The sequence below is a fragment of the Sus scrofa genome, chromosome 1 (genome assembly GCF_054392235.1).
Source record: "Sus scrofa isolate SSC_HxYL_T2T_F1_AM1 chromosome 1, Sscrofa_HxYL_maternal_Yorkshire_Landrace_v2.0, whole genome shotgun sequence".
Classification (NCBI taxonomy): Eukaryota; Metazoa; Chordata; class Mammalia; order Artiodactyla; family Suidae; genus Sus; species Sus scrofa.
Window position 1 is genome coordinate 87,436,236 of NC_139383.1, and position 11,569 is coordinate 87,447,804.

Genomic DNA, 11,569 nt, shown 5'->3' on the forward strand with positions numbered 1-11,569 from the left:
TTGTGGCATGTATTAGAGGTATGTGTGCTTCAACTTTTTCAGCTATTTTCTGCATTAGTGGAAGGTAGCATTTTTTTTCCATATAATTACTCATATGATTCATAAAAATGATTAAAACTATAAATATCATTTACCTTTCTTTGGCTGGGCAAGAAGTACAAAAATAATTTAATTGTAATAATGCTTCAGTTTTAGCCTTCATTGAAAGAGACTGGGGAAAAGCAGTGTTTTAAATTCTAAAAACTTTCTGCTAGAAAAATTCTTAAATTATATGTTAATATTTACTGAACAGGCATTTCCTTTGAAGAATGTTTGAACAGTGTTTTTTTCTTTTCACAGATTTACAGCATGAGTTTACGTCTATCTGCTTTCTTTGAAGAACACATTAGTTCTGTTTTATCAGATTATAAATCTGCCCTTCGTTTTCATAAAAGAAATACAATAACCAAAAGGAGGAAGAGAAGAAACAGAAGCAGCTCTGTTTCCAGTAGTGCTGCATCAAGGTAATTGATTTCTTTTAAATACCATCAGCTGACTATAACTTTGTCATCTAAATGATAGAACTTGGTGGTTTTTTAATACTTCCTTTACTATTCCCTATATTACAGAATGATATATTTGACATGCAAGTTCCTATGATGTGGAGGATTTTTAATCTTTTAACTAAAGCTATACTAGTGTAAGTGCTTAAATTCAAACTGCTAAATCTGTACAGTAAAACAGCATTTTTAGGATAGTGATGGCATCATGCTTTCTGTCATATAACTATAGCATTTACAGCGATCCTTCACTAAATATTCACTTTTCAAAGGCTCACAACCATATGAAATCCACTACAAATCTCATATTTTAACATATTTCATAATAGTACAAATATTGAATCAACAACAGTTTATAAAGCTATTTTATTCTTCCACAGAGGCTATAAGAATGACTAATGATACTATTTTATTTACAGCCCTGAAAGGAAAAAAAGGATTTTAAAACCCCAGCTAAAGTCAGATGTCACTACCTCTCTGTTCTCTGCACCTACTCGATCGATACCACCAAGGCACAATGCTGCTCAGATAAATGGTAAAACAGAATCCAGTTCTGTAGTTCGAACCAGAAGCAATCGAGTGGTCATGGATCCAGTTAACCCTGAGCAACCATCTACTTCCTCAGCAGCAAAGACTTTTATTTCGAAAGCTAATACATCTGCAATACCAGGGAAAACAAGTAAGCGTCAGCTGTATTTCCTAAACTGAAGTACATAATAATGACTTTTTTAATTTAAGGGTTTACTTTGCCAAATAAAATATACTAGATTTTAGTCAATTTCAGCAGACACCATTGGTTTTTGCTTTTCTTTATTGTTTTGGCTTTTGTTTGGTTTTGATAAGGAAAAGAAAAATTGAGGTTTAGGAATGTCATTATAGAATAATACCATTATTAAAAATAAAGCTAAAAGGGCAGCTGTGATCCAGACTGCTGGAATTTAAATCCTGGTACCCAGACTTACTAGCAGTTTGCCAAGATTTGCCTTTATGATCTTATAGTGACCAGACCGCTTCTGAAAGGTCTGAAACTGTTAAGAGTTTCTTTTTTGTGTATGTCTTCCTTTTTGGAAGTTGATAGCAAACCCCAGTTTTGTCCTATTGGCCAGTGCAGGCAGTTCACATTAGAAGTAATCTTAACCTACTTGCTTGTTTTAAGGTGAAGTAATTTAACTTTAAGCTTTAATTTTGTGTGTGTGTGTGTGTGTGTGTTTTAGTTCTAGAGAATTCTGTGAAACTTTCCAAAACCTTGAATACTCTTTCAAGTCCTGGTCAATCCAATTTTAGTCATGGCACTAGGAACAATTCTGCAAAAGAAAACATGGAAAAGGAAAAGCCAGCCAAACGTAAAATGAAATCACCTGTGCTCTCAAAGACACCCACCCTCTCCAAGTCATCAGCCGTCGTTGAGCAAGGTACAGCAAATCTTAAAATGATACTTGTATTGGAGGAGAATTGATAGCCACTTTTAGGTTGCTCCTTTAAAAGTCACACATACTGTATTAGTTGATAAATTTAGTGAGACATCATTTGATTTACAGCTTTGTTCCAAAAGCAAACTATATTATTTTAAAAGCCAAGAAAAACATGCTATATAGGAATAAAAATATATTCTAAAATCAAAGACTTTTAGTGATATAAATTAAATCATTTTAAACTTCATTATGACAAAACCTTTTTAAAAAGTATATTTAGGAAGTTTAATAAATAAGTTCAATTTAGTTAAACCCAATGTAGCACTTTTTTAGAAAAAATTTTAAATTGTTTTTATATCACAAAGTTTAACACACTGACCTTTAAATAATAATTCATCAGGATTGTCTATAGCCAGATGTCTATTCTAGTATACAACTTTTGACCCCTTAAGTTATGATTCCAAGTTCTTCTGTCTGCAGATTTTCATGGTAAAGGCTTTATGTTTAAAAGATGGAGAAAGTAACTAAAGTTCACCCTATAATATGTTAAAACAATTATGGCTTATTGGCAGCAGACAGCTCAAGAATAAGCATTTTATGTCATGACTTCCAAAGTGTGTCTAGACCATTTCCTTTCCAATATTCCCCCCAGAAACCTCTCAGAATTTAATTTTTTCTACTGAAACAACCTCATTTTGATTAACGATATTGGGATATACCCACCTATGTAAGCTTAAAATTTAACATCCTGGCCTTCTCTTTAGCATCCAAGTCTACTTGTTTCTTTTTTTTTTTTTAATTTTTATTATTATTATTTTATTACTCAAATGAATTTATCCCTTCTGTAGTTGTATAATGATGTCTGCCTCCTTAAGGCATCTCTAAACTTCAATTCCTCCTCTCCATTCTCACTTCCAAGTGAGACTGTTTGAGTTTTCTAACTGGTCTCCCTCTCTCAGTTCTCAACTCTTCCTTCCTCGGGCAGTCTTCCATAGTGCAGCCAAAATGACTTTCCTGATGATATGCACACAGATAATTAAGATCTTTCCCTACCTTCAGATCATGCATGGCGTCAGATTGTAATGTTTTTGTCTATTACACAAGACTCTTCATTGTTTGGCTATTACCTAACATTCCAGCTCTGCTTACTTTCCTATCTCCTTTTTATGTCCCAGCCATTCTGAACCTCCTTGAAGTTCCTAAATATTGTTGTCTTTTCTTCTATCTTTGGAATTTCTTTTTTTCTACCAGTTTAATGGTTTCCTGCTACCTTTCAAATCTCACTTTGAAATCTTCTTTAGGAAACCTTCTCCTGGGTTTTTTAGACATAACCAAACACCTCTTGATATTCTCCAGAACACCCTGTTCATTGCTTTTTGTAGGCAGTTTTTTTGTTTGTTTGTTTTTTGGGTTTTTTTGCCATACCTGTGGCTCACAGAAGTTCCCAGGCCATGGGTAGAACCTGTGCCAGAGCCTTAACTTGCTGTGCCACCAGAGAATTCCATGGCTGTTATAATTTTGATATACAATGCAAACAAGAATAATTCTATCTCCAGTAGAATCTGAACTTTCTCTCTTGTATTTACTCATTTTTTGTTTGCCCATACTTAGTATATTGTGGACAGTAAGTGAATAAACAAATGACTTTGTATGTCTTTTATGTTTTTACATTTGATTCCTTTCTGAACTGAATTCAGTTTTGAATAGTGTGTTGATCTTGCCTCTGTCTGTCCTGAATCCCAGAGAAATCAAATGTATATAGAGAATTGGTTCTAGCATTATAATAGGGGAGGTTGGCCAATTTGATTTATAATTTTTGAGTATTACAAATACATAGGAATATTAGTACAATATAGAAATATAAGCTATTCTATAACTAATCCATAATGATATATCACATAAATTTTGGTACCTGAATTGACTTAGAAACAAGAGCAGTGATGTGCAATTCAGATATAATACAGGCTACATACATAATTTAAAATTTTCTAGTTGTTACATGTAGTAGTAACAGCAAGTAGGTGAAATTATTAATTTAATAATATACTCTATTCTATTGTATCAAAAATATTAACATGTAATTTTAACATGTAATCAATATTTCACAGTCTACACTGTTTCAGTATTCAGATTTAAATTTAATTAAAAATTCAGTTCATTGATTGCATAGTTAGATAATGAGCTACTCAGTAGCCATATGGTTGGTAGTTTACCTCATTGGATAGTTTAGGTCCAGATGAATGATTTTTAAAAAAGCTTCATTAGTTCTTAACCCTTTTAGGTTATATATTACTTTGCAAAGTTGACAAAACCTATAGTCCTTTCCCAAAAAAATGCATGTAGGCATATCCACACAAAATCTGGACCATTTCAAGGAGTTCATGGGGTCCTTGAAGCCAGTCTATAGAATCTTTGCAGGGTTTGCCTCCCATATATGTGTAACTTTGCCAGTAGTCTTCATGTAAAACAAATTAAAAGGTAGAATCTAACAGACTCCTAAGGCAAGTTACGGATAAGTTGTTTTAGAAAGTACTGCTTTCTGCATGCACACATTTTCCCCTGTACCTCTCCCCTCATGTTATGTAAAATCACTAATTTAAAGAAAATCATTGTATAGTGGGGTCAGGAAACGAGGGTTTTGTCCTCTTCTCTGCTGTTGGCTCTGCCCTCCTGTGAGTCTCTTGACAGCTGTTTCTTGAAATTTACAAAGTACTGTACAACTCAAAACTCATGACAAAATGTAACATTATGAAGAAGCAGTCTCTTTAACAGCAGTTTCCATCTCTTTCTGGATTTCCTTTAAAATATTGTATTGCAGGAGTTCCCTTGGTGGTGCAGTGGTTAATGAATCTGACTAGGAACCATAAGGTTCGATCCCTGGCCTCACCCAGTGGGTTAAGGATCCAGCGTTGCTGTGAGCTGTGGTGTGGGTCGCAGACACAGCTCGGATCCTGTGTTGCTGTGGCTCTGGCGTACGCTGGCGCCTACAGCTCCAATTAGACCCCTAGCCTGGGAATCTCCATATGCCGCAGGTGCGGCCTTAGGAAAGACAAAATATATATATATATATAGTATTGCAGATCACCCACCACAACCAAACAACAAAACCTCAGAATTTTGGAAGGGAAAAAAGTTAGTGGTAGTGCATCTGAAAAGGTAATAGCAGCCCCTTTCTTTTTGGCCATAGAAAGGCAGTTCATCATGATGTCCAAATCCTACAGATTTAGAATTTGATCTCCAGAATTTTTTTTTTTTAATTAAGCATATGGCCTTTATTTTGGAAACTCTTATAATGGGATTTTTAACTCTGACAATAGCTAGTGGCATGCATAATGGATTTGGTTGATACGTGCACTCAATATTGTTTATGATTACAATGGCAAGTCAGTCATTTGCCATTCAATTAATAAGGATACAGGACTGTTCTAAAAAGAGCCTGTGAAGAAAACTACCATTTAGTTGTTTTTTTCAACCCTCTTAAAAATTCTGAGAACATAATCTGTGACCAAGACTAATATGTTTCTTCTGTTCTTATAGAAAAGCTAGATGAAGAATGTCAAAGCCATGAGTATTTATGGAGAACATATGATATAAATTATTCCAGTAGGTATACTCTTAAACCTCTTGCATAGGAATTATTAGGAGATCCTTTTTACTTCTGAGAAACCTAAGGAGATATTTAGACTATAAATTATTCTCTGATTTCAGAAAGGTTATGACATCACATCTAAAAGAGGATCAAAAAAGAATAATTCCAGTCTTGATAGTCCCTTTTTCCTCCATCCCTAGTAGAAAAAGTGATTAGAGGAAAGTAGAGGGGAATGGTATGCTTATTTATTCAGATGACTAAGTTTAAAGGCCATGGATTTTATGCTGATTATTTCCAATGTTGATCCCTTTCAGCAGATTGTAAAAACAATGCTCTTGTAACCGGAAGCATTCAAGTAAATGGCCATGGAGGGCAGCCTTCTAAACTTGTGAAGAGGGGACCCGGAAGGAAACCTAAGGTGGAAGTTAATAGCAGCAGTGGTGAAGTAATACACAAGAAGAGGGGTAGAAAGCCCAAAAAACTACAGTATGCAAAGCCCGAAAATTCGGAGCAAAATAGTATGCATCCCATCAGAGATGAAGTAGTTCCTTCTTCAACCTGCAGTTTTCTTTCTGAAACTAATATTGTAAAGGAGGATTTGTTACAGAAAAAGAGTCGTGGAGGCAGAAAACCCAAAAGGAAGATGAAGACCCAGAAACTAGACTCAGATCTCATAGTTCCTACAAGTGTTAAAATGCTAAGGAGAAGTAACCGTAAAAAGACTGATGATCCCCTGGATGAGGAAGAAGAGTTTGAGGAGCTGAAAGGCTCTGAACCTCACATGAGAACTAGAAACCAAGGTCGAAGGACAGCCTTCTATAATGAGGATGACTCTGAAGAGGAGCAAAGGCAGCTGTTGTTTGAAGACACTTCTTTGACTTTTGGAACTTCTAGTAGAGGACGAGTCCGAAAGTTGACTGAAAAAGCAAAAGCTAATTTAATTGGTTGGTAACGTGCACCAAAATATTTTACTTCAAAATCTATAAAGCAGGTACAGTTAAGGAGTATGTAGAACTAAGGCTTCTGCTTCCTTGCTGCTATGATGGATTAGGGAATGTTATGATTTGATTTGCAAAAACAAACTTACAAGACACTTCACTTCTTTAAATGAATATATATATATAAATATATACATATATATTTTAAATGTTTGCTATTTATTGCCCTTAGATAGGTTATGCATTTCAACATTCATTTCATTTACTGTTCAAAACAAAAGAAATTGAGGCTCTATAATGAATTTCCAATTTGTTTCTGGAAAAGACAGTTCTGCTACACTCTTAAGGAGCATATTATTCCTAGTGATAGAGCATTTTATGTTAAAATGAATTATTTTTGACCAAGCCAGCTACATTTCTGTTGATACAGAAGTCATGCCCTTGGAGGACAGATGTTACCAGAGTAGCAGTAAATTAAGAAACGTGTTTCCTCTAAAGATAGACAATTCCCACCATTTGATACCCCAAAAAGTTTAATTTTAATTATAGAATGTTCATCTACAAAGAATCTAGAGGAGGCTTTTGCTGTATTCCATTTCTGCCAAACTTAAGAGAAAATGTACTGATGAAAAGGAAACATATCCACATTGGAAAACATTTGACTGTCTAATTTTTCAGACCTTGATTCTTATATCAATCACTCAATCTCTGTTTATTGTGCCAAAGACTGAGAATCAGTGCAGTGGAAAGCCTGTTTTTGCCTGTCAGGACAGCATACACTTTTCAATATTGGAAAGGCTATATATTATTCTAAAGAGCAAGTTATTAAAGAGTTATGCTGAGATGTATCTTTTTTTGGTACTAATAGTAGAAAATAATGCACTGGTGGGTCCTTTGACAGAGATGTTTTAGAGAAAATGTTTAAGTGGTTAAAGGATTCAAGGAAAATACAGGAATAAGGTATGCGATTTGATGTTTACTTGTTAATCTGGATTCATGTCATTTCTAAACGTTAGACATATCTAATAGGCTAAAATGACTTACAAAGAAATGTGTCTGTGTGTGTATGTGTATATATTAATAAATGGGTATAATTAAATATATATACAAACACATACTTATATTACCCAGGTATAAATTCTTTTTTCAGGATTTTTTAGATAGTGGTAGAATAAAAATAATTTTAAAATGTCATACTTTATAGTTTAATTTTAAGGGGAAGATTGGTTATTTTCAACTATTAAAGGTTAAAATAGGCCAAATCACTTTTTATGCAATCATGTTTTATACAGTGGTCTCATTGCACATTGTGTTTTTCTGCACTTTTTACGGTATCCTTATCACGCTGGTATGTCAATATACACCCTAAAGAAAAACTCCATTTAATGATTGTGCCTTGTATTCTATTATTTTTTGCATCATTAGTAAAATTAAGTTGTCTATTGTAAATGATAACTATATGACTTAGGAGAATGTATTGCTATATGTACTGCTATGGAAAAGGAAAGCAGTTATTTATTTGTTTATGGTACAGTTATTTTATACCTTAAAAACCAACATAAATACCATTTCTATTGTTTAAAGATTATTGTCCATTTTTTTAAAAGTTTAAAGAATGTAGTATTTTCTGAGGACTAGTATGGTACAAAAATGTAACCAAAACTTTTCAGATACTACATTTCTAAAAAGCAAGGATGGGGAACATATATGTATCAGCATGACCCTGATGTAGAAAAATAAAGTCTTTAATTGAAGCTTGGCAAATACATTACATAATGATTTCTTTACATATTTCTGGTAGGGATCAATGTTAGCTGTGATTTGATTGTCTTGAAGAAGAATGGGAAGTGATACATTTGGGCTTTTTAGATCCTTTGTAACTAAATTTGTACAGAAATCCTCCTGTGAAATTAAGTAAACCATTTTCCAGATCTTACCTGGATTGCTGTGATTTTGCAATTGAAAAATAATTTCAAATTTTTCAGGTTTTTTGTATATTTATTTTTTTCTAACAAATATATTTAACTATATAATTAAAATTCAGTAGTTAAACTCTTCATAATGCAGAAATGGATGGCTTGGTTGTATAGTAAAACGAGTCTCAGTTACACCATTATTGAAAATAATAGTGTGTATGTTTGAAATTATAAGTCATTAAAGTAACTTGTTGCTTTAAGGCAATCTATTTGAAACATAATTTCCTGATGTTATCTGCATTGTGTTAGAAAAAAATCCATTTTTGTAAAAAATACGTGTACAGTTTTAAGGTGTGTACAGAAAAAGGAAGAGCGTACACAGTCTTAAGAGTGGAATGTACCTTTAGTATGGTGTATTAGTTTGAACTCTTGAGCAAAGAAATGAGTATTTACCATCTTGTTGGCAACAAGTAAATGTATTATTACTCCTGTGCTAAAGACACTGTATATTTATGACCTTATTTGAATATTATTAGACACTGGTTTCTTAGTAAAGCAAAAACGACTTGCATCGGATTCTTTGTAATTGAAACACTTAAAAGGTATTAGTAAATAACAAGATATATCTAGAGTTTCTATTTTTATAATTTAGCTTCTATGCATTGCAAAAGCTGAATTGAGAAATTTAAGTCTTCATCATGGTTTTGTTCTGTTTGACCACTTGGAAAATATCTTCTTTGAGACAGTAGCACCATATGTACTATTTATAGGTCAAAAAGGAAATGTTGGCAGTTGTCTTAGTGAGCAATAAAAAAATTGAAGTTTTACTGAAAGTTTCAGAAATATAACTTTACATAAAAAATGTAAATCATTTTATGTATTTCTAAGTACCTGGCTCCAATATTCTCTCCTTCCACCCCAACATTCTTGAGTCCCAATCAAATCTTATAATATTACAAAATGTTGCAAATGAGCAGTTAAAACATTCAGTCTAATTACAGTCTCATAACTGGGTAATAGACATATATATATATACTATATATATATATATATATATATACTATATATATATATATATACACCTTTTAAAAACTTTTTGCAATCTGCTCTTACAGCATTGGACTATTTTGTGCTTATATTCATGAACTAAAGATTTGTTGACCTTGCTTTCACCGTTTGTATGATTGCTCAGCTTCACCACAAATTTGAGGATTCTTTGATAGCTTTGTAACCAAATGATCTTTCTCCTTAAATTTAATGAGAATACATAGATTATTTGTGAGCTTGTTTAGGTCACATCTGAGACATGAAGTTTGGGTGAATCCAGTATCATTTGGAAATGAATTACATTAAGACACACTGATCAGTAGAAAGATCCTCAGCAGCATGTATGTTAACATCCAGAATGGTCCCTTATCTGCACTGAATGGATTAATCAGACATTCAGATAACAATTTTAGCTTCTATTTACATGTTTTGAAGTGATTTGTAATACAGTTTCTCCAGTTTATAGTATTTACTTAACTCTAGCATTCCATTTAACACATACAAACAATACCTATCTCTCAAGAGGTCAACTGGAAGCAATTTTGAGTTTCTGTTATCTACCTAGTGAAAACAAATTGTTATTCTGAATGTTTTGTTCACCTGAAATTTATTTTTGAGTAGGTTGAAAGGACCAAGATTCTCAAGCATTTGAAGGGCTGTAAGTGTTCTCCTTATATGCAGGAAGTATGACTTTAAAAGTCATAATAGAGGAAGTACATTTATGTTCTACCCCCACATCTAGTTTTTTTTTTTTACAGGTTTAGTTAAATTTAGGTAAAATTTACTTTCCTATTTAAATCAGAAAATAGAGCTTTTCCTCACTTCCTTCCTTGCACTTCCCCTCATTCCCCAATTCCAAGTGATTTGAACTAAATAGGACATTTACTAAGAAGCTTATTTTTGTTCCTAACTATACTTAGCTAAGCACTCCAGATGGAAAGTCACTGTGTACTGTGTACAGTACCCAAGAAGAGGTCACACTGAGTCAGAAGACTGTAAGTACCACTTTTGACGCTCCAGATATAAACCTTGTACACACTGTAGTAAAACAATTAGAAACTATTATGAGCTATAAATATATATTATTTTTAGTTTTGATAGCTCTGTGTTGCAATACTTTGAAAATGCAGATAAAATCATCAGGAAATTAACCTTATATGGCACAAACCAAATACATAATAGTGGGTGGCTATGAGTTTCTACATTTAAGGAGCTAAGAAAATAGGTTTGAGATGATATATCATATACACACCTATGATGCAGAGGCACACATGCTCGTTGCTTTGAAGATCGTGTGTGTTGATGGATCACAAGGAAAAGCTACAAATTGAGACGAGATATGAAGTTACATTTTTGGACCATATTAAATCTGCAAGCAGATGGGGGTCTTAATAAAGATCTTTTAGAAAACTGTTAAATCCTGTCAACACAATATTTAGACGTGTAGAATGTAGCTCAATTTTTAAAAAGTAACTGACCTAGAGGGTTAAAGTTGAAACTGACACATTTTCAAATTAAAATGCTTATTTTGTACAGAAAACAATGTTAAACACAAGCAAATCTGTTGTATGTAATAAGTAACAGAGTCTAAAAACAAATTAATTATTTAGCTTTATTGAAGTTTTTGTTTTTTTTCCTTCTGGAAACCTGGAGTATCATGTTATAAACGGCAGTCTCACACCAGAATAGCAGTGCCCTTTCTTTTTGTACATAATGGTTGGACCTTTCTTTACTGTTATGTGGACACTTTCTATGTTAGTTTTGATGCATAATTCTTTGAATCCTTTTATACAAACTAGAATGTATGTGTAAGAATTCCTGTCCCTGCAATGTAGTAACTACAAACTTATTTTTAAATAAATAGAAAACTTGTTTTTCTAAGCTATTTTGTAGAGCCTCATTTCTTATTTTTGTAACACGTAAAACACTACATAATTTCAAGAGGCACTTTACCAAAGAAACACTTATGTAAGTGCTGGGGCATTGGTCTTTTCCTGTGCTTCAGTACTTAGCAAAATGTTACATAGTACCAGCTAATTAAAGGATTGCCAGGTAAGAATCCAAAACAAGCAAAGGTTAAAAATAAGTCATTTACTTTTCAAAGAGTACACTTAAACCTGTACTGATT

At 33.1% G+C, this 11,569-nt stretch overlaps 1 protein-coding gene across 7 annotated transcripts in view; it reads left to right on the top strand.

The window, feature by feature from the left end:
* The window catches only part of PHIP (pleckstrin homology domain interacting protein), a 130,528-nt gene extending 119,206 nt beyond the window's left edge, over positions 1–11,322 (top strand). For 4 of the 7 annotated variants that reach the window (XM_021092177.2, XM_021092205.2, XM_021092207.2 and 1 more), the window contains 4 exons: positions 340–503; positions 959–1,218; positions 1,754–1,951; positions 5,855–11,322. In XM_021092177.2, the coding sequence (XP_020947836.1) occupies positions 340–503; positions 959–1,218; positions 1,754–1,951; positions 5,855–6,492 (1,260 nt within the window). In that variant the 3' untranslated portion in view covers positions 6,493–11,322. Of the gene's footprint in view, positions 1–339; positions 504–958; positions 1,219–1,753; positions 1,952–5,854 lie in introns of those variants that run through there. The other 3 variants (XM_021092190.2, XM_084964304.1, XR_014807727.1) reach the window with 2 other exon arrangements.
* Positions 11,323–11,569: the final 247 nt, after the last annotated feature.